Genomic DNA, 22760 nt, shown 5'->3' with positions numbered 1-22760 from the left:
CATACTTCAGTACAAGACAATTCTACACACTTTCCCACACAGCTGCGATGAGCTCAGGGAACCCCCTACCCCATCTAGATTGTGCTTCAAAATAACCCAGAGTTGGGGAAGTAGTTGGTGCCAGGAGAAACAGGGGTCTGAGCTCAGGTCAGCTCAGCTCCAACCATTTGAGGCGTGAACCAGTTGATAGAAGATCTGTCTCTCCTTCTCTCTGTAAAATCTGATCTGCCTTTCCAATAAAAATAAATAAGTCTTTTAAAAAAAAAGCTACTAGATTCTCGGTGAGGGGAATGTGTGCTTCTACTGCAGCGTTAACACAGGCAAAAGGGAGGGTGGGGGCTAAAGTCATGAGAAGCACAGCCAGCAAGAAGGACTGACCCAGACCCACCAGGGACAGCTGGACAGGAGCATCCCACAAACTTCCTGTACCTTAGGCAGAGGCTAGGGAACAGACTGGAAGTGAGGCTAGGCCACACTAGGAGACCCTGGAATCTGGCTGAGCAGCTGGCTTGAGAATCCTGGTTCCTTTCCTGCCCTTTTTAAATCAGTGCTGGTAAGTCACTCCTAACCACTTCCCTCCCAACTCGGGCTACAGATGATGTGCAATTGGAGGCGGCGGGGTGCTCAGCCAGGGAACTAGCATTGTACACATCGGTGGGGAGACGGCTCCCTTCAGGCTGAGGGCCCCGAGAGCACACCCGCTGGGTGACGTGGCTTGCATCCTGTTCCCAAACCTCACATTCTCCCAAACACCAGCACCCCTCTCACCACCAGGAGCCACTGGGCGCTGCCAAACCAGAATTCTTCCCATGTTGCCTGAACAGAAATGAGAGGCTCGGTGATTTCAAACTAGTCCAGGATTATTCCATTCTGTGGCTACCAGGACTTCAACACCTCCCCAAGCCCAGGACGGGCCCATGACGTCCACCTATGCCATATTCCTGGCCTGTGCCACTGCCTTCCTGGGGGCTTTCACACCAGCAAGCTTTACTCTTACTATAAATGGTTAATTTGGGAAAACCTGCATTCAACCACAGCCTCCCACCACTTCCGGGGGCGGTGTGGACCCAAGTCCTCCGAGCTGGCAAGCTGGTCCAGAAGAGGGTGGTCTGCAGAGTGAGCCCGGGCGGAAGATGTCTCTCCCTTTCCGTGCCAGCAAAATACAGGCAAGCCAGGTTAAAGAGCTCCTCTCCAACTCTCCCCCTCGCCCCCCACCTCTGCAGAAAAGGGCATCCTCCAGGCAGGAGGGAATCTCCCTTCTCTGAGTGCAGAGCAGAATGGGAAGGGCCCTCCAAGTGCAGGTGCCCCGCCCTCCCAGGGATTCCGACTGGGGTGCGGAGAGGGAGCACCCCAGGAGACAACGCGCCCCTCCCACTCGCTCTGGCTAACAGGAGGCTCTGCAGCCACGCGGGAAATGTGGCTGGAGGGTGGGGGCGCGGTGGAGGACTCCTGTAGTTTCCCCTTCCTGTGCCCACCCTCCTCGGCTTGGGACCACGTGGCATTCAGGATGAGTCCGTTAGTTAGGTCGGGCAGCGTCCTAGCCCCTCCCGTTGCCCACGGCTCCGGCCTCACCAAGAACCAGGCCCCCCGCACAGCCTGGTCGCCCTCCATGTCTCGGGCCACTAAGCCCACTTCTGGGCTGCGGTCCCGCGGTCCCCTAGTCTGGGGATGCCCAGGCTCCACCACCTCTTCTCGCTTGCTGGCCCACCCACACCCTCGCTGAGTGCCCGCTGCAGAAGCCTCTCCCAGCTCCCTCTCCCCCAAGCCTCCTCGGCTTTACGACGTTTTCCCCTCCAGTAAACTCTGCGCTTCGTCTTTCTCCCGCCCACTGGACCGGAAGCTCCAGGAGGGCTGAGACTGGGTCCTGGTCACCCATTGCGGCGTCCTCCCCAGAACCCACCCCGGGCTGGCACCCGCTGGGAACTCGGGCATTTTGCCTCTAACCCCATCCCTGGCCAAGGCGCCCAAGGCGCCCAAGACGCAGCGCCCGCGTACCCCGAAAACAACCGAGGGGGGGGCGGGTCTCCGAGCATCCTTGCCGCGTGTTAGGAGGGCAACTTCAACAGTGCCTGGGAGTAGTGGCTCGAGATACCCACGAGGGGAACGACACCATTGCCCTAGAACAGTTGAGGACAGTTGAGGGAAGGCCCCCGGGCGCCGTGGCAGACTCCCCAAACCTGAGTTGGGGGCATCGCTCGCCCTCCCCACACCCCTGGCTCGCCCCATGTACTCGCGGGTTCCGGGGAGAGCCCGCTGAGCCACTCACCCGGCTCCCCCGTCACCTGCGGGGCCACTTGAGCGTCCTGGCGCGCAAACCGCGGCTGCTCAGAGTCGAGGTGCTGGGGCTTGGCTTGCTTGCGGCGCGACATGGCGCGAGGCCGGAGTCGGCGAGTCCCTGCGAGTGGCCTACTTCACGCCGCCAATTCCCGGAGTTGGGAAATTAACACTCCCCCCCTGCGTCCCAGAACGCGCACGTCCCGGCAGTGGCGCTCGGCCCCGGCGCAGGGCCATTTATCCCGAGTCCTGACGGCTGATTGGCCCGGAGCCAAGACCTCCGGGGTCCCGTGCCCGGGCGGCCCGCGCTGCACCCCCGCCTGCCGGGAGCTCGTTACGAATGCAGACGCTCGGGCTCCGCCCCAGTCCCGCTGCATCAGAATCTGCATTTTTAACCATCTCCCCAGGTGACTTGCCTGCACATTAAAGTTGGAGAGAACGTGTCTGCATTTTAACGAGATCCCCAGGTGATTCGTTTGCCCATTAAAATTTCAGAAGCGCAGCGCTCCTCCAACTTTCAAGTGAGCACGGGTCCCCCCGGGAACTCGTTAAAATGCAGATTCTGCCTCCGCGGGTCCGGGGTGCGGCCCGAGCGTCTGTATTTCTAACGAGCTCCCAGGTGCCGCAGCAGCTGTGCAGGCCGCGCCTTTGCGTTCGGATTTAATTGGTCTGGGCCTGGCCCTGCGCCCCCGGGTTAATTCGGATGCGCTTGCCTGGGCGGGAGATGCTATACCTCTGCTGGCTTGCGGTTCTCTGCCTCAGCCGAATTTAAAATATAAAGGAGGCTAGAACTGCCCCAGCTTGCTGGAGGCTGCGGGAACCCTTGTGCCAGGAGCAGATTGGAAAGTTCTGGAATCTGCATTTTTCATTCCGCGCCCTCCCCCGCCCCCCATGACTTGGCAGCACGGAGTCCGTGGGGCACTCCGAGTGCCTGAGGCGTGGACCTGGGGAACCGAGCTAACTGGCCCTCGTGCTCAGACTCGCCAGGGCTCTGATGAGACCCGAGGGGGCCTCTCCTTGCTCCGCGTGAGCGACGCCCAACGGGGCGCAAGGGAGGCCACCTGCTTTCCCAGGTGTTTGCTTTCTTCAAAGGAAACCCGGGTGTGCCCCAAGCTTGCCTGAACCTGATAATCACGTGGGGTACCCGGTCGGGGTCAGCCCTGAGCCCGTGGGGCGAGGCCTGGGAAGCTGCATTTTGAACCGCGACGCAGGGGAGTTTTGAGGGAGGCGGGTGCAGAACTCGTGGGGTCGTGCTGCGTCTAGAAAACGCCGTCTGAGGGTAAGGGTGGGGGGCTCCTGAGGTGCCAAGCCCCAGCTCGGGGCCCACAAGAAGTGCCTTTTGCCTTGCTCGATAGCCAAGCGTTTCCCCCCAACGTAGGGACGTCGGCTAAACGGCGCAGGGTGGAAGGGGATTTCTTTAAGAACGTGTAGGGGCTCTTTGGGGGAAGGGCAGGGAGGGAGGGCTGGGCTGCAACTACGGGTATCCCTAAGATCTGAAAACAGGCCAAAGGCTTGTGTCCTTGGGGGCTCCCTTTGATAATGTCCCACAAGGGCGCTGAATAAACTGCAGACTAGGGCTCCGAAAGAGGGGCTGTCCCCGGGACCCTCCTTCGCGCATGGCGTGTGCGTGCCTTCATGTTAAAGCAGGTGCACGGTTCCTCACCTGCGAGCACGCAGTGGATGCACGGCCCGTCCCGCCCCCTGCCTGGCGCCACACCATTGCAGCGCTCTCACAGGGCTGCACCTGCGAGCTGGACGGCTTAGGTACCAAGTAGCCCCTTCCACCAGGACCTTAACCGCAGCCTGCCTCTCTACCCAGGGCACCTCTTCCCCTGCCTCTTCCTATAATTAAACTTCTCCTTTTTTGTTTTGTATCTACGCACATTCCTTTAAAATTATAATTCTAGGGACCTGCATTTTGGGGTCGTGGGTTAACGCCACAGTCTGTGACACTGACAACCCACATGGGCCATCATTCCAGCTCTGCCTGTGCCACTTGGTCTTCTGCTACTGATGGGCAGTGAAGGCAGCAGCAGATGGCCTAAGAGCTGGCGCTGGAGGATGCAGCCACCTGGGGAGTGAATCAACTGATGGAAGATCCCTGTCTCTGTTGGTCTGCCACTCAGATAAATAACTCTGGTTTTTAAAAAGGTTATTTTAGGGCCCGGGGCAGAAACCTAGCAGCTAAAGTCCTCCAGTGCACACGCTGGGATTCCATATGGGCGCCGGTTCTAATCCCGGCAGCCCTGCTTCCCATCCAGCTCCCTGCTTGTGGCCTGGGAAAGCAGTCGAGGATGGCCCAAAGCTTTGGGACCCTGCACCTGCGTGGGAGACCTGGAAGAGCTCCTGGCTTTGGTTTGGCTCAGCTCCAGCTGTTGCGGCTGCCTAGGGAGTGAACCATTGAATGGAAGGTCTTCCTCTCTGTGTATCTGACTTTGCAATAAAAATAAATAAATCTTTTTTTAAAAAAAGTGTCTGGTGGTTCCCTTCCTGAGGATTAACCCAGATGCTGCAAAGTAATCACACCAAGTGAGCTTTGTCCGCACTGCACACTATCAGACACTTCAGTGTCGCTGCCTGCATTGATATAAAGCTGCATCTCACTCTTTGCACTTGCCCTGCACGTGAAGTCTCCAGCAAAGAAACATGAAAATAACGTTTGCCACGAGTAAATACAGTATGCTTTCCCACGAATGCACAGTTCTACTTTTGAAAGGATTATTTCGTCCAATATCTAGTGCAAGTTTGGGTCCTAAAATAAGTTTATTACCAAGTTATGTTGTGATGATCTAAATTCAGGGACCACGGCTGAGGAACCAGAAAAACACAGACGGCTGACACGCCATGCGGATCGCAGGGAAAGAGGACTATGGCTAAGCTTCCCAAGTCCTGATCCAAACCATTCCTGAACTCTCCGAGTGGGCTGGCCTTTTCATTGAAATCCAACTTCAGGAAGTTTAGAGAGAATGTGTACTAAGAAAGAAGATTTCAAAACTTATTTTGCATCAAAGCAGGCGGGGAGGACTCCTTCCACAAATTTTTCGAAGTACCTGTGTGAGATTTCATCTTTCCTGAGCCTAAGCCAGTTGGTTTTTGTCCAAAATAAACTGAAGCGCATGCCTCACCGTATCCTAACAGTGGATTCCAAGCCCACAGAAGCTCGCTCTGAAGTTGTTCAGGCAGATTAGAACATTTTGCTGCTCAGTCTAAACTTGCAGCAAGCGTTTCTGGGAGATGACAGATAGCTTTCCCTCAGCACGGATCCCACACCCCAGAGAACCCTGGCCCAGCAGGCCTTTCACACAGCCTTCTCCACGGGTCTCACACCCCAGAGAACCCTGGCCCGACAGGCCTTTCACACAGCCTTCTCCACGGATCTCACACCCCAGAGAACCCTGGCCCAACAGGCCTTTCACACAGCCTTCTCCACAGGATGTTCCTCTTGGAAATTGGTTACTCCCTTACTATTATTATTGTTTAACCTACTGACTTCATTTGTTTTTCCATGTGGTGGTTATGGAATTGCTTTCTTCATAGAGAAAATGAGATTTTTTTTGGAGCCCTGCATGGTAGCCTAGTGGCTGAAGTCCTCACCTTGCACGCACCAGGATCCCACATGGGTGCCAGTTTGTGTCCCAACAACCCCTGCTTCCCATCCAGCTCCCTGCTTGTGGCCTAGGAAAGCAGTGCTGGAAGGTGCAAAGCCTTGGGTCCCTGTACCCTTGTGGGAGACCTGGAGGAGGCTCCTGACTCCTGGCTTCAGATCGGCTCAGTTCTAGCTGTTGTGGCCACTTGTGGGGTAAACCAGCAGATGGAAGACCTTTCTGTATCTCCTTCTCTCTGTAAATCTGACTTTCCAAGAAAAATAATAAACTAAATCTTTCAAAAAGAAAATGAAATTTTTCAATTGTTGTTCTTATGTGGAAAAAAAAAAAGAATCTCTGTTTTTCCTAAGTCTTTAAGTATTCTGCCGAGAGCGAAACCACGCACCTCTGCACTACACAAAGCTCCCTCCTGGCAAGTCTCCCACGATGTCAGCTAACAGCGTGGATGGGACGTGGCCAGCTCTGCGACCTGCTGTGTGCTCATCATTGTTAGGACCAGAGGGCGAGTGTTCTTGTTGTCTCTCACAACCCACCACTGGTGGTTCTCTAACTAGGCACATGGAGAAACTGAACGCGAAGCCAACTGGCCTGTAGGACATGACTCGGTTCTCCCGAGCCGCAGAACTCCCCTCCCTGAGGTGGCTCCCATCAATCCATGCAGTAAAGGAGTCCAGCTTGCTTGCTGGATTCTTATAGAGAAAGAAATAGATGCAAATACAAAAGCCATCCTGGTCCCGGGTCCCGGGCCTTGGGGTGTGGGCACCTGCTCTTGGCCTATTTGTCCAAGCTGTGTTGTCTAACTCCTGTCATGACCAGTACTGCTCTTCACTGGGCAATACCGCAAAGAACAAACGAACGTTTCTCAGGGTATAAAGGCTTGGCAAGCAAGGAGGGAGCAAATCTATTTCACTTTAAGCTTTGCCAGCATGCATTTATCTGTTCATCTGATAATTTCTTGAGCCCACACAACTACCTAACTCTACGGTATCTGCTAGAAACAGAACCCTGTCCAAGATGAGCAGGGCCTGGCAGTGCAGACCCAGATGTGACCAAAGACTAAACACACAAGGTCATTTCAGACAGGAGGAGACGCTGTGACCAGCACAGCATAGGGCCACGATAGCACAAGTGACCGGGCAGCCGTGAAGTTACCTGAGGGTGGCCAGAAGTAAGCTATTTACTAGAACATGAATGCAGTAGGCAGCCATGGACAGAACCAGGACGAGGGCATCCTGGGCAGCAGATGGCAAGATGGGGATTCAGATTCAGTGACTCCAGAAAAGAGAAATAAGGTCTATGAAAATCAGAGAATGTTCCAGCTCATTTAGGATTACGGAAATGCAAGTTGAAATAAACGGAACCTCTGTTTTTCACCTATGTGATGCGAAAGGATTAACCACACACACAGACATGCTGAGCTGAACCCAATTATTCCATGCTTACACTGCACATCTCAAACCCACTGTGGCTAACGATCACCGAGGGATCTTGTTAAATGCAGATTCTGGGCAACAAATATGAGAGGGATCCAGCCTCACTCATTATAAAGGAATTATAAAGGAATGAGTAGAAGAATTTCTTTTATCATCTGTCAGTTCAATAAAATCTAAGAATGCTGCCAGTATCTATTGCTAGCAAGAAGGTAGGGAGCTGGTGTTTTAATGCATTACTAGAGGGAGTGTGAATGTTGACAGCCTCTATGGAGGACAATTTGGCAACTCATCTTTCTTCCCTATCAATGACCTGTCAATTCCACTTTCTGTCTATTCTCCAGAGAAACACGTGCAGATGCACAGAAGGAAACGGAGGACGTCGGTGACAATACCACCCCTGCCAAAACACCAGGAACAACCTTGGAGCTGCCACTGTGGCAGTGTCACCTGCTCACCGGCATCCCACCTGCTGCTGCTCCACTTCCAATCCAGCTCCCTGCTAATGTGCCTGGGACAGCAGAAGACCACAGGCCCCTGCCACCCACATGGGAGACCCAGATGATGCTCCCAGCACGTGGTTTCAGTCTGGTGCAGCTGTAGCAGCTGTGACCATTAAGGGAGTGAATCAGTGGATGGAAGAATCTCTCTCTGTAACCACCTTTTCAAGAAACAAACCAAAGTGTCCAACAGTAGGGGAATGGCTAAAACAGGCCAAGTCATACTGTTGAATGCCAGGCAAGGGAAAATCACCAACCACACGCACAGCAGCACAGCTAGAGCTCCAAAATATACTGCAGGAAAGAAAAAAAAAAGCAAGCCCCACATGGACATAGAAACACACATTTGGATCCAGTTATGTTTCTGATGATAAAATATTTATGCACGCAAATTTGGTGATAAAAGTACTAGAAGACTATATTCCAGTTACAACTTATGCAAGGTTGGGGAGGGGAATGGATTGGGGGGAGAACAGATAGAAAACCTAAATTTTCTCTCTCTATATGTATGTATGTGAATATAATCCGTACAACTATTAAAACAATTTTTTGAGATTTATTTCACTTATTTGAAAGGCAGAGCGATAATGACAAAGAGACGGAGGAGATCTTCCATCTCCTGGTTCACTTCCCCAAAAGACCACAATGGCTGGGGTTGGGCCAACCCAAGTCAGAAACTAGAAACTCCATCTGGATCAGCCACATGGGTGGCAGGAGTTTAAGCACTCAAGCCACCTTCTGGTGCCTTCCCACGCATATTAGCGAGAGACTGTATCAGAAGTGGAGCAGGTAGGACTTGAAGAGGTGCTTATGTGGGAAGTCCTGTTGCAGCTTAACCCGGTCTACCATAACAGGCTTGGTCTTTTTGTTGTTGTTGTTTTAAAATAGGCAATGTGATGAGCATTTGGCACCGTGGTTAAATCCCCACTCGGAACACTTGCACTCCATATCGGAATGTCGGCTTTGAGTCCCAGCTATTCTGCTTCCCCTCCAGCTTCTTGAATGTGCAGAAGACGGCTCAAGTAGTGGAGTCCCCGGATGGAGTTCTATGCTGGTGGCCGCAGCCTAGCCCAGGGCTGGAGAGTGAAACAGCAGATGCCAGCTCTCTATTTCTCTGCCTTTCAAATGAAAACTTTAAGAAACAGCAAATGCATTTACATATTACTTCATAGTTAAAAAGTCAGAAAATCCATAACTAAATCATGATACTTTCTTGCAGTGGATTAAATTCTATGCAACCACCAGAAAGAATGGCATAGGGGCAGGGGTCTGGCCTAGCAGTCAAGACAATGATAAGACAGTTGCGTAGCACCTTGGTGTGCTGGGTTGTCAACTCTAGCTTCCGTCTATGTGCACCGAGGGAGGTGCTGGTGAGCCTGGGGGTTCCTGTCCTCCGCAAGGCAGATCTGGACTGAGTTCTCAGTGCCCACCCCAGGCTCTGTGGTCTGCAGGCATTTGGGGTGGGAAGAAAAGCATGGGAGTTCTCTCTCTCAAATAAGTAAATTAAATAATGTATTTCTTCTGTATGCAGTGATACAGAATATCCTTCAAGATATATGCTTTGAACTACCCTCAGGATAATGTACAAATAATGCTGTTTTGTGTATGGAGCATACATACAAGTATGTATAATACATATGCATGTATGCCTATATAAATTCCATACATACAACATATGTGTGTATGCAAATACCGACACAAATATGAGGACAGCATCATCCTCCTATATGGATTTTAATATAAATTATCCACTCACAGACATGAACCTGGGAAACAGGTTGTCCCTGAGTGAGTTTGAACGCTGATATCCTGCTGTAGACCTTTCTGAAATCTTAGAACATTTAACCTAAATACAAGAATGTGTGGGCTCAGTATGGTAGCCCAGTGGCTAAAGTCCTTGCTGTGCATGCGCTGGGATCCCATATGGGTGCCAGTTCATGTCCCGGCTAATCTAATTCCCATCCAGCTCCCTGCCTGTGGCCTGGGAAAGCAGTAGAGGATGACCCAAAACCTTGGGACTCTGCACCCGTGTGGGAGACCCAGAAGAAGTTACTGGCTCCTGGCTTTGGTTTGGCTCAGCTCTGGCCATTGTGGCCACTTGGAGAGTGAATCAGCGGATGGAAGATCTTCCTGTCTGTCTCTCCTTCTCTTTGTATATCTGACTTTCCAATAAAAATATAAATCTTAAAAAGAATGTGTAAGACACAACTATAAGAGACTAGACAGATAGCCGTGCTACCATGTGACCTAAGATCTAGAACACAGAAACCCGTCACATGCTGATCCTTCCCTGCCAGCTCTATACTTGTGTATGATTATTGAAAAGTTGCTTTTTCACCAAACAATCAATTGCTAGGTTTTGTCAGCCTTGAACATTTTCCTTCCCTTGTTTCTGTGAGAGTCCATCTCACAGAACATCATGAGAAGAGCTGAAGTCTGTGGCTGCTCTCATGTGGCTTTCACAATCATTTCTACCCTCTAAGGTCAATGTGCAACCTCTTGCATAGAATTCCTGACTCACGCACGAGACGCCCTGGGTCCAGAATCAGCCTTTAACTAGGTCCCCAGGGGATCCCCTGCAGATTCAGGCCTGAGAAGAGCAGGAATCAGCAACTGCCTTGCAACAAGGTCCCTGGGGGATCCTATTCTGGGTGTTTGGGATGAGTGATGTGGGCGTGCCAGAGCGGTGTTACATCACAGGTTTCCACTGAGCTTTCTAAGGACCTGCCTAACCATGCCCACTCCCACTTCCAGTAGCATCCATTACTCTTCAAATGAAAAAGAAAGCCAGTGAGAAAGTCACCTGGGCACAGTCTTTGCAGAAAGGGAAGCTATGGCTACACCAATGCTAGCTCCTTCCTCCACATGTTGGTCACCTCACACACAAAACTTTCCTTATTGGGAGAATCTGTTGCACCAGAATTCTGCACCAGAATCTGTTGGACAACACGGACTTGGCCCTGTGTTGATAGAGGGAATAGCCTCCTATGTTATCTCTGCTTCCCACACATCTGGAAGGCCCTGAATCATGAAGGCATGGTCCCATGGGCAGGTCTCCTGAGCTTCCTGGCCCAGGCCAGTGCATGGCCTACCTGAGCTGGTCAGGCATCCGAGCTACTCCTCAGGCAGGGAGTTTCCTAACCTTTGTGGCAAAAGTGGATTCACTGGGTCCAACTTCAAGCCAGGTAACATCTCTCTGGGTGCCATTTTTCCCAGGGACACCCCAGAGCCATGAGTTAATTTGCTTAACAAATATGACTGTACTTGTCCTAAGAGTTAGGGTGTGTTAACTTTTAGTAGTGGGATAGGATAGCAGGATGGCGAGCAAACAGTGATAACTCAGTGTGATAGGGACAACTTCCTGCAGAGGCGCGGTCTGTCACCTTGGAGGTGAGGATATCTTGGGCAGGTAAGGAAGTGAGGTGGTGCTGTAATATTGCAGGTTTTGAAACTGGATCAGTCCTCTGCCTGCAATGCTTGAGTCCTGTGTGCACATTGGTTGGAGTCCCAGCTACTCCACTACCCATCCAGCTCCCTGTTAATACAGCAAGAGAGCAGTGGAGCATGGACCAAGTGCTTGGGCCCCGCCACCTACACAGGAAACCTGGAGGCTTTGGACCAGCTCAGCTCTGGCTATTGTGGCCATCTGCGGGGTGAGCCAGTGGATGGAAGAGCTCTCCCTCTGCCTCTCCCCCTGCCCCATTCTCTGTAACTCTTTCAAATAAAATAAATCTTTACAAAAAGAAAAGAAAGGCCAAGAATGTTTCCGGTGAGGGTGGAAAAGCCAGGCGGTAGATGATGGAGGTTGGTAAACTGGAGACTAGGTGGAATTGGGGGTCCTGCTGGTGAGGGAGCTGAAAGCAGCGATGGGATGAACAGGGAGCTCGCTTCAGGCACTGGGGCGGGAAGTGAGCGAGGCAGGCCAGGTAGCTGGCATGGTGCTCATGGTTCCCTGTGAACGTAGGTGGCATCTCTGGAACCCCTACTTGCACTCCTCTGCCACCTTGCAGCCTTCTCAGTCTCTCACTGTGGGTTTGGTGTGCTTGCTAGGTTGTGGGCATGAGTATCTGCTTGACCATGCCTAGTTCATGTGTGTGTCCTCCAGCTGCCAGGCTGTGGGGGAACAGCAGGTGCTGCCACTGCCCCAACAGACACAGTGAGTGAGACCCTGTGCACAGGAAGTGGTTGGGGCCTGAGCAGTCCTAACAATGACGACTGTAGGCTGCCAATGGCTTAAAGTGAATATACACACAGAAGAAAAAAAAAAAACAAAACAAAACAGAGCTGCCACTGAATAGCTGACACCAGGCTATGTTGCGTGTGCTAATTCATTCTTCCTTCTGTCACAAGCAAGGCACTGTTATCCCATTACACAAGAGAAACAGGATCAGAGAGGTGAGGTCAGCCACCTGGGAAAACCTGGAGCCGTGATTCGAGCTCAATTCCAAAGGGGTAGGCATGGGGGCACAGTGGGGTCATGTCACTGGTTGGGATATCCACATCCAGGCATTCCGCTTTCCAATCTAATCTCCTTTCAATGTGCCCGAGAGGCAGCAGATGATGATCAGGAGTCCCGCAGGGAACAGGGTGCATCCCACAAGTTTATAAGGGAACGAGAGGGCAGTCACTCATGCACAGTGAACTAAGCTGCTGCTGGGCATGCTCATTGCCTGTATCTCAGTGTTAATCTACATCTAATGCAACCTTTTGTGAAGGCACACCCTGGCAGAGAGCAGAACAGGGCTCAAGTACTCACGTTCCTGCTACCCCCTTGGAAGACTCCTGTGGAGTTCCCGGCACTGGCTGTGGCCTGGCCCAACCCTGGTTGTTGTGAGCATCTGGGGAGTGAAACACTAGATAGAATATTCTCTATCACTAGATAGAATATGTTCTTTCTTAGTTACTTTGCTTTTAAAATAAGATTAAAAAACAATTAAGGGTCTTGTGCAATAGTCTGGTAGCTAAAGTCCTTGCCTTGATCACGCCGGGATCCCATATGGGCCCTGGTTCTAATCCTAGCAGCCCTGCTTCCCATCTAGCTCCCTGCTTGTGGCCTGGGAAAGCAGTCGAGGACGATCCAAAGCCTTGGGACTCTGCACCCACGTGGGAGACCTGGAAGAGCCTCCAGGCTCAGGCTTCAGAAGGCCTCTTGGGGAGTGAACCGGTGGATGAAAGATCTTCCTCTCTGTCTCTTCTCCTCTGTATATCTGACATCTTTTTCAAAAATTAAAACAAATACATCTTTTTTAAAAAATAAAAAAGGAAAAGAAATCGACAAAAAAGGAAGAAATTGAGGGTAAGTGTTGTGGCATAGCACGTTTTGCTGCTGCTTGGGACAATCAAATCCCACATCAGACCGCTAACTGAGTCCCAGCTACTTTGCATCCAATCCAACCCCACTACTGTACCTAGGAGACTGCACTCAGAGGCTCGCCGCCACAGGAGAAGCTGCCGCTGGAGCCGCGCACAGCCATGGCCGAGAACCCTGGCTTGGAAAACCACCGCATCAAGAGCTTCAAGAACAAGGGCCGCGATGTGCAAACAATGCGAAGACACAGAAATGAAGTGACAGTTGAATTGCGAAAGAACAAACGAGATGAACATTTACTGAAAAAGAGAAATGTTCCTCAGGAAGAACATTTAGAAAGTTCAGATGTTGATGTTAAATCACAAAATGTAACACTAGAAACTACATTGCAGAACGTCACGAGTGACAGTCCAGTTGAGTGTGTCCAGGCAGCAAAAAAACTCTTATCCACTGACAGAAACCCACCAACTGATTACCTAATAAAATCTGGGATTTTACCAATTCTAGTCAAATGTCTAGAAAGGGATGACAATCACCATTACAATTTGAAGCTGCTTGGGCACTAACAAATGAGCTCCAGGAACCTCTGCACACACTCAGGCTTGTACAGTCTAACGCTGTACCTCTTTTCCTGAGACTTCTCCATTCCCACGTCCAAATATGAGGTAGCACTCAAGTCCCTGCCACTTCCATGGAAACCTGGCTGGAGTTACTGCCTTCCGGCTGTTGCACCCACCCAGGAAATGAACCAGCAGATGAAACATCTCTCCCTCCCTCCCCTCACTTTGCCTCAAAAATGAGTGAATATATAAACTAGCAAGAAACATTCCAAGCACAAATATTTTCCCCATCATATCTGTGTTGAAAGTCAACTGAAAGAAGCGTTGTAGGAAAAACATGACTAAATCTAAACACTGAGAACAGCGACTCACTAGGAAACCATAAACGGAGGGCGTGTGCTAGAGTCCACTGGGCTAGCCAGCATTCCACGCATGCGCCCAGAGTCCACTGGGCCAGCCAGCGTTACACGCATGCGCCCAGAAACCACCAGGCTAGCCAGCATTACACGCATGCGCTCTTACTCCACCGTGCCAGCCGGCATTACGCGCATCCACTCTGAGTCCACTGGGTTAGCCAACATTCCACGCATGCGCTCCTACTCCTTGGATCTAGCAATAATTCACTACGCAAGCGCTGAGTCCCCGGTTCTAGCCAGTACTCCCTACGTATGAACGTTTGGTCCACTGGGCAAGCCAACATTGTCTACGCATGCGCTCAGGGTCTACCTGGTGTCTGGTCTAGCCAGCACTCTGCGCATGCGCTCTGAATCCATTAGCATCAGCGATCCCTACGCATGCATTCTTGGTCCAGTGGGCTAACCAGCATTCCCTACGCATGCGCTCTAGGCCCACCAGGGCCATACAGCATTGTAGACCCGACAGGGTCTAGCCAGGTGCGCTACACATACGTTCCGAGTCCACTGGGCTGGCCAACGTTCACTATGCATGCTCTCGGAATCCAGGCGAGGGGTGCGGCTAGCCGCATTCCCTACACATGCGCTCTGTGCCGGGGGTGTCTAGTCAGCATGTTCTACGCATGCGTTCTGAGTCGGGAGGGGGGTGTCTTAACAAGCATGCTCTACGCATGCGCTCTGGGTCGGAACGGGAGGTGTCTAGCCAGCATGCCCTACGCATGCGCTCTGAGTCGGGAGCGGGGTGTGTAGCCAGCATGCTCTACGCATGCACTCAGAGCCGGAAGGGGGGTGTCTAGCCAGCATTCTCTACGCATGCGCTCTGAGTCGGGAGGGGGTGTGTGTGTGGGGGGGTGTAGCCAGCATGCTCTACGCATGCACTCCGAGCCGGAAGGGGGGTGTCCAGCCAGCATTCTCTACGCATGCACTCTTGAGTCGGGAGGGGGTTTCTAGCCAGCATGCTCTACGCATGCACTCCGAGCCGGAAGGGGGGTGTCTAGCCAGCATTCTCTACGCATGCGCTCTGAGTTGGTGTGTGTGGGGGTCTTAGCCAGCATTCTCTACGCATGCGCTCCGAGTCCAGGGTGCGGGAGGTCTGACAGACTAACGTACGCATGAGCTTGGAATCTGGTGTGGGAAGGTGGTTAACCAACGTTCCTCACACATTCGCTCTGGGTCCACCAAGTCCATACAGCATTCCCTACGTATATGCTCAGAGCTGACCGTGTCTAGCCAAGTGCGCCACACATACGTTCCCAGTCCACTGGGCTGGCCAACGTTCACTACGCATGCTCTCAGTCACCAGGGCTAGCCAGCATTCCCTACGCATGCACTCTGGGTGGGGGTGGCGCGGCGTCTAGCCAGCATGCCCTACGCATGCGCTCTGATTCAGGAGTGTCTGGCTAGCATGCCTTACGCATGCGCTCTGGGGGGGGGAGGGAGCGGTGTCTAACCAGCATATTCTACGCATGCGCTCTTGAGTCGGGGGCGGCATGGTGTCTAGCCAGTATTCACTACGCATGCGCTCTGGGGTGGGGCATGGTGTCTAGCCAGTATTTCCTACGCATGCGCTCTGAGGGGGGCGGCATGGAGGTAAGCCAGTATTTCCTACGCATGCGCTCTGAGGGGGGCAGCATGGAGGTAAGCCAGTATTTCCTACGCATGCGCTCTGAGGGGGGCAGCATGGAGGTAAGCCAGAATTAACTACGCATGCGCTCTGGGGGGGGCAGTCTAGCTAGCATGCCCTACGCATGCGCTCCGAGTTGGGAGGGGTGTGTCTAGCCAGCATGCCCTACGCATGCGCTCTAAGTCGGGAGGGGGACGGCATGGTGTTTAGCCAGCATGTCCTACGCATGCGCTCTGAGTCTGGGGGGGGGTGGTGGTGTAGAGCCAGCATGCCCTACGCATGCGCTCTGAGTTGGAGGAGGCGGTGTCTAGCCAGCATTCTCTACGCGTGTGCTCCATGTCTAGTGTTTTCTATGCATACCAACCGGGTCATCTGGATTAAGTCAATATTCTCTGCGCATGCGCTCAGTCACCTGGGCTAGTGAGCGTTCCCTACGCATGCGCTCTGAGTGTACCGAGCTAGCTGGCATTCCCTACGCATGCGCTCTGTGTTCACTGGGCTAGCTTGCATTCTCTACAAAGCAGCCTCAAAGGCTTTGGGGTTTGCACACGGCCCTCTACCGGTCACCGCACCCCGTGCGGCAGAGAGGTCCATCCTGTGCAGGTTCATTTCTCCGTGGCTGTCAGCTGTCCAGGGCATGTTCTTCCATTGGCAGACCCCTGGAGTGCAAGGAGATGCACTACATCTTAACTGCACCTCAGAGCCCCTCCTTCCACCACTGGCCAAAGTGTGGCACAGCTTTGCCCCAGATCAGCTGAGGCAGGGAGGCCAACGGACGGGGAGCTGGTAGCGGGCATAGTTCCCAACATCCTGGCCATCTACAGGCTATTGTCACCGAGATGCAGCCCAACGCGTGCATGTCCAGCCACAGTGAGGTCTTCTAAGGTGTTGTAGGGAGAATCCAGGCTGTGGCATGGCACACGCTGTTTTTCTGAAAAATCAATGTGAGCTGGGGATGGTGTGGGGCTGTGGGCTACCTGTACCCTTGAGGGAGACCAGGGTCTTGGGTATGGCCCAGCTCCAGCTAGTCGGGGAGTGAGTTGCTTCACTTCCTCCTTCCCCTCAGCTCTGCCTTTAAAATAAAGAAATATTTTCAAAAGCGATAGACGGAATTGGTGCCATCCTGGGCTCCCCTGTGTGGTGTAGTGACAGTGTTGTTTGCACCTTTTGCACTCTTGGTTGGTGACAGTGGAGCCAAGCCGGTGTCTCCTGGTCATCAGTGGAACCATGCCACTCTCCAGAGTGCCCCATTTGGATGCCGAGCGGGGTTTGCTCCCCACAAGGTGGCCTCTCGCCTTCCCCGAGGAGTACTGTCTTTAACTCTGGCCTTTCCTGACCAGCAGGATGCCCCAACGACAGTGAACTCCATACCTCCGACTGCCGTGAGGGCTCCTGCTCCCAGCAGCCCACTGTGCCACTGCTGCAGGGTCCCAACAACCTGCTGGTCTACCTTGTTGGGTAGTGTGTCCCTGTCCTCTGCAAGCTGTGAGTCCTGAACTAATGTGACTGCCGCTTAGGGTTGTGACTGTGATTGTGGAGGGTGTAAGGGCGAACAAGACTCCGGGGTGGGGGCTCCTGTGGGGCCCACTGCCTTCCTATCCCTGCTCATTCCTCTGCTCCAAGTCGCCATCCTGTCGGAGCCTTGGAGCTTCCTGGCTCTTCCCTCTGCCAGCCTTCCCCCGCTCTGAGCATCACACAGCTCTCCCATGCCCCCTTTCCTGTCTGTTCCAAATAGAACTCTTTAGGCAGACCTCTCTGGTCACCATGTTTACGTATGCAACCCTCAGCCTGCCCAGCAGCCCAGCCTTCCCCTCCAGCAGAATCCCTTCACTCAGAGGTAGACTCCACAGGGCAACATGGTCTCCTGCTTCCTTGGAGAAATACCCTGGGTTCCCACACATAGTAGGTATTCAAGAAACTGTGGTGCTTAGGGAATTTTCCAGGTTTCTGAATATGGGAGGTGCTCACTTAAGTTTCTGGGCTTCCGTACATAGTGGGTGCACTGAGGCAGCAAATGAAGTCAGCAAACCTTCCCTGTGCTCATTGGTCCAGGGGTGGCGCAGGCAGAATGAACGTCATCCCTCAGGGTCCCAGTTTTGGTAAAGGAAATGACAACAGAGCAGTCAGCACACAGGGGCTGATCAGGGTTGTAGGGCAGTGGCTCAAAAGAGGGAGGAGTGTGGGGTAGGGTGCAAGTCAGTTGGAAAAACTGGCAGATGGTGGCTGGGTGTCCCTTGAGTTGGAATCAGGTGGAACTCACGGTGCAGGGGGGAGGGTCCCCACTGGGGCTGGGCACTGAGGTCTCTGGTGCTGTGGGCTGCTGAGGGCCAAGGGGCTGCTGCTAGCACTGCTAAAAGTAGGGGCGGTTCATGGGTGCAGAGTGAGCTGGGGGCAGGCTGTTTGTGCTATGTCTCTATGTCTCCATTTCCCTATCTCGCTGGAGGGCACGAGGAGGTCCTGATAGCATCTTATAGAGCTGGAAGCTGCTCCTCTGAGGTCTCCTCTTACCTCCAGGGTGCTACCCTGAGACTTGTAGGAAATTAGGAAGCTTAGTGGGGAAAAGCCTGAGGGAGCTCAAATCAAGGAACCTCAAATAACCTCTGACTGCAGGAGAGGACAGGATCTCAGTGGCAGCAAAGCAAGCAAGGAGGACAGAGAGAAAAGCTATTACAGTTGTTATTTCAGATCCTCAACCAAAGTCCTTCCAGAAGATTCCATTTTGGCTAACGAATCAAAAATTTCCATTACAAGCATTATATTCATCTCCTAGAAAATTCTTTTGAAGCCATCACCAAGAAAGTCTGAATTTACAAAAACACAACACAAAAAGCAAAACAAAGTTACTGGCTTCCAGGACACAACCTTGAGAACCACATGCCAGCAGCCCCAAGAGCAGCTCAGCTAGATCTGCCACAGTGGAATCCTGTGAGACCGAACTATGCTGGTGTATGTAAGAGGCTCCCGGATTTTAACCGGAAGCCCAAGTGTAACTGAATTTGTCACTTGCCCACACTTACAGGCAGGTGCAGCTGTGACACGACAAAGCTGCCTGGGCCAGCCTCCTAGCCCATCTACCACAAAGATGGCAGGAATGGGCTGGAATCGAGAGGCAGACTCCTATAAGGAAGCCCGGATGAAGGCAGCACCTGTCGGCATAGAATATGTGAAAGCTGGTCTGGGGGTGGGTTGGGCTGAACTGAACTCCCATATCCATGGGTGCTCATGAGAGCAAGATGGGATGTGGGATGGGATGAACTAGGCCTCAGCAGAGACTGGCGTGTGCAAAAACCAGGGCTGGGAGTGGGTCTGATGGGGATTATTGGGGGTCACCTTGAAGTTGATCCCCTTGACTAGGCTGCAGCACCATCTGGTATGCGTGAAGACTGAGCCTGTGGCGGGCTGGCTGGCCTGGGCTACAACCCTTGTCATTTCGCATGAGATGGGGCTGGGGCTGACCTGACCTACTGGCATGTGTTGGCTGACGCAGGTGACCCGAACCTGACCCTGCATTGGCTGGCACACACGGGAGTCAGACCTGAGGTCACCCCAGGGGAGGTTTCTTGGGGGATTCAGACTGTTGGACTCAGAGCCTGGCCACAGGCAAAAACAGGATGTGTGGTCTGACACTGGACTGCAGGTGCTGCAACTGGGCCTCAGTTGCTGATGCCTGTGCAGTGGACAGCATGCCCAGAGGCACATGGCAACATGACAGTCAGATCTTGGGCAGCAGGGAACACTGACTGCTTCGTCAGAACAAGGAAAACAAAGCAGGCTGGATGAGTTTCCCATCCCAGCTCTGCAGTGCCTTCCCGGGTCTGTGGATACACTCAAGTGAACTTTGACAACCAATAGACTGTGAAAGGATTTCCTCAAAACTACTTGGGTACCATCCTCAGACCACTCTTCCCTGTATCAGGTCTCTATGATGGCATCAAAGGATTGTCCGTCTGGAATGTGACAGTAGATAAGACCCAGAGTTCCTACCCTCAGGAGTGTGTCCCCTGCAGCACAAGAGATGGACAGAAGCAAACATGTAAACACAGCTGCAACGCAAACCTAACAGAACCAGGGTCCTCTGAAGGTAAGGACCAGCTCTCAAGGGCGCACAGGGCAAGGGAAGAAATCAGCAGGAGTGTGTGAGAGGACAGCGAGGATGCTGTCCACCTGCACTCCACGTCCTCCCAAGCCCAGCAGCTTGGGCCATCTGGGCAAATCTGATTCCTGTGCTTTTGTGTTTGTGGTTCCCTACTGTCCCAAGATGTGACACATGCTCTAAACCCCAAAAAGGGATTGAGGGATCAGCCAGGGTGGTAACCCAGGGAACCCTGGCCACACTTCTAGTACACACTCAGACTCGTGCAGCCGCCCAACCCCAAAGCTGCTTTAGTCGCAGATTTAACCAGGGCATAATCAATACAGTTAAAATAAAATTGCGCTTTGCAGTTTAAAAAAATGATGGGAAACAAGGTGAATTATAATGAAAATTACAGGCACAACAAGAGAACTCAGCAAAGGGGAGATGAGAAGGACAGACTACATCATTCGCTATGACACACAGGAAGCGACCTTGTAATCAGAGACAGCACAAAAGAGAAAACGAGAGACGAAAGGACCTGACTCGGACTCTTGCACAAATTGCAAACAATGCCAGGAAGTGGAACCCAATGGTGCGTTGGAAGAACAATCCAGCATCATCAAGAAGCCTAACTCCAGGAACGCAGGTAGCTCACGGTCAGGCGAGGTCCTACACTGATTCACTGCACTAACACGCACAAGTGCAAACGCCGAAGAATCAAGGCAGGACACACGGAAAGCACACCGCTTAGAACTCAGCAGCCCATCTTCAGGAAGACTGCACACAAAAACTGGCATAGGAGAAAATGCCCCAAAGGAAAGTACGCACGGTGCTAAACAGAAATTCTAAAGCCAGTCCAGTTAACATGCCGGTGGTGTCAACACTGTTTGCATATTCTGCTTCATGCAACAGGATAAAAAACAAAGAGCAACGCAAACGGGATAAACATTGTCAGGGAAGAGATGAGATGATGGTGTCCCATGACTCGCTAGTCATCGCAGGCAAGTACAGATAAACATATGAAAAAGAGCTTTTTGACATGCTTATGACAAATAATTACTTAAAACACTTCTTTGGGGAATGAACCAGTGCATGAAAGATTTCTCTCTGCTTTTTCCCCTTTCTCTGTAACTCTCACTTCCAATTAAAATAAGCAAATATTAAACAAACAAACAAAAAACAACAGTTATGCTTTGGGGTAGGTGCTGAGGTACAGTGGGTTAACTGCCTCTTGTGCTGCCAGCATTCCATCTTGGGGTACTGGGTGGCATTCTGGCTATGCCACCTCTGTTCCAGCTCCCAGATAATATGGTTAGTTAGTTGGTAGAAGATGGTCCAAGTGCTGGGTGCCTGCCACCCACAGGGGAGGCCATGCTGGAGCTCCTGGCTCCTGGCTTCAGCCTTGTCCTGACCTGGCTGTTGTGGCCTTGTGGGGAGGAATCCACAGGATGGGGTCTTTCCCTATCTGCACCATCATTCTGCCTTTCAAATAAGTAAATAAACCAATCGTTCTTTGAAAGACATTCTTTTTCATAAGTACATATCTCGCATCAATGCAATTCCAATAAACTTTTCTACAAGGTTGTTTTTATAGGGGTGAGCAGCAGTGAGATTGATAGTAGTTGAACCAATTTCATTTGGAAGAATGACTATCTAAGATTTGCTGAGAAAAATTAAAAAAAAAAAAGCTAGTGTAAAAGATGAATGTTTATGTTAATACCACTATCATTCAACCGTTGATACTGTAAGTCAGGGCCACAAGGATCAGCAACAAACTCAAGAAATAGATCCTAGTGGACTTGGGAATTTCATTTATGTTAAAGGTGAAATGGAAGAAGTGCTATGGCATAAGTGGGCAGTCACACCCACTATCATATATACCTTACATGTAGAAACATAGATTTTGGCTGTGGTAGGTACTAAGTAAACACAAATGAGCAAGCAGTAAAATGATCAAAGAAATTCAATCTCAGGATCCAGGGGGACAATCTTAAAAAGCAAAGAAGTCACAGACGAAGCAACACACACAGAGACACGTAAGAAAAGTCATTTCTAGATGGTCACTGAGCCACACGAAAAAGCAGAAGCCAAGACATGAAGAGCAAGGAAACCCAGCGAGCCTGTCCCGTTCCCCACAGCCCGGGGGACAGTGAAAGAGGACTGGCAGCTGTCACTACGGCAGCTGGACAGCAGCTGGGGAGGCCCTGTCGCTCAGCACGCGGACCACACTCACCCACAGCACAGGGAAAGCCACTACTTTGAAAACAAACTGAATCTTTGCAAGTAGAAATCTTGAGAACTTGCTGAAACTCACTTTTGGGAAGCACACCTGCAGAGGAAGAAAATGCAACCGAAAAGGATGCTGGCCCTTTTCCTAGCGCACGGCGCGGTCTCAGAAATGTGGACTTAGCATGACTCAGGAAGAACCTTCTCCATGCTGCCTTGGGCACCCATGTTGTGCTGGTGGGACCTCGAGTGGGCATGTGAAGGTCTACAGAAAGCTCATGTGAAGAGCACAGAATGAAGACGCATACCAGGAAACTCTCCACATGGTTTTCAAATATTTTTTTTGTACTAAAATAGGCATCTCATATAAACGCCACTTTGAGTCCTGGCTACTCCAGTTCCCACGTGGCTTCCTGTGAACAGCCCGAGAAAGTGGCAGCAGATGGCCTAAGTGCCTGGGCTCCGGTACCCAGGCAGAAGGCCTGGACGAAGCTCCCGGCTACGGCTCTGGCCTAGCCCAGTCCTGGCTGAGCTAGTCATTGGAGAGACTGAACCAGCAAATAGAAGATCTCTCCTCTCTCTGTAACTCTTTCAAATAAATAAATCTTTAAAAAACTACAACGTTATAGCTTGGCTTGGAAAGACACAAATAGTAGCAGAGAAGGCCAGAGAGGAGCCTACCTGAAGAGCTGTGATGTGTCTTAAGATGATGGTTGACTGCAATTTTCTGAATAAAATGGCCTCT

The 22760-nt window shown here is 51.8% G+C and overlaps 1 protein-coding gene across 2 annotated transcripts in view; it reads right to left on the bottom strand.

Moving 5' to 3' along the window:
- ZFP64 (ZFP64 zinc finger protein) overlaps window positions 1–22760 on the bottom strand; it is a 61675-nt gene that overhangs the window by 11920 nt on the left and 26995 nt on the right. The window contains exon 1 of one of the 2 annotated variants that reach the window (XM_040981296.1): window positions 2267–2369. The exons of the other annotated variant lie outside the window; for it this stretch is intronic. Coding sequence (XP_040837230.1) covers window positions 2267–2369 — 103 coding nt within the window. Of the gene's footprint in view, window positions 1–2266; window positions 2370–22760 lie in introns of those variants that run through there. 2 annotated transcript variants of the gene reach the window in all.

The sequence above is a fragment of the Ochotona curzoniae genome, unplaced genomic scaffold (genome assembly GCF_017591425.1).
Source record: "Ochotona curzoniae isolate NIBS_2020 unplaced genomic scaffold, NIBS_Ocur_1.0 contig_3520, whole genome shotgun sequence".
Classification (NCBI taxonomy): domain Eukaryota; kingdom Metazoa; phylum Chordata; class Mammalia; order Lagomorpha; family Ochotonidae; genus Ochotona; species Ochotona curzoniae.
This window is presented reverse-complemented; position numbering and strand designations above follow the sequence as displayed.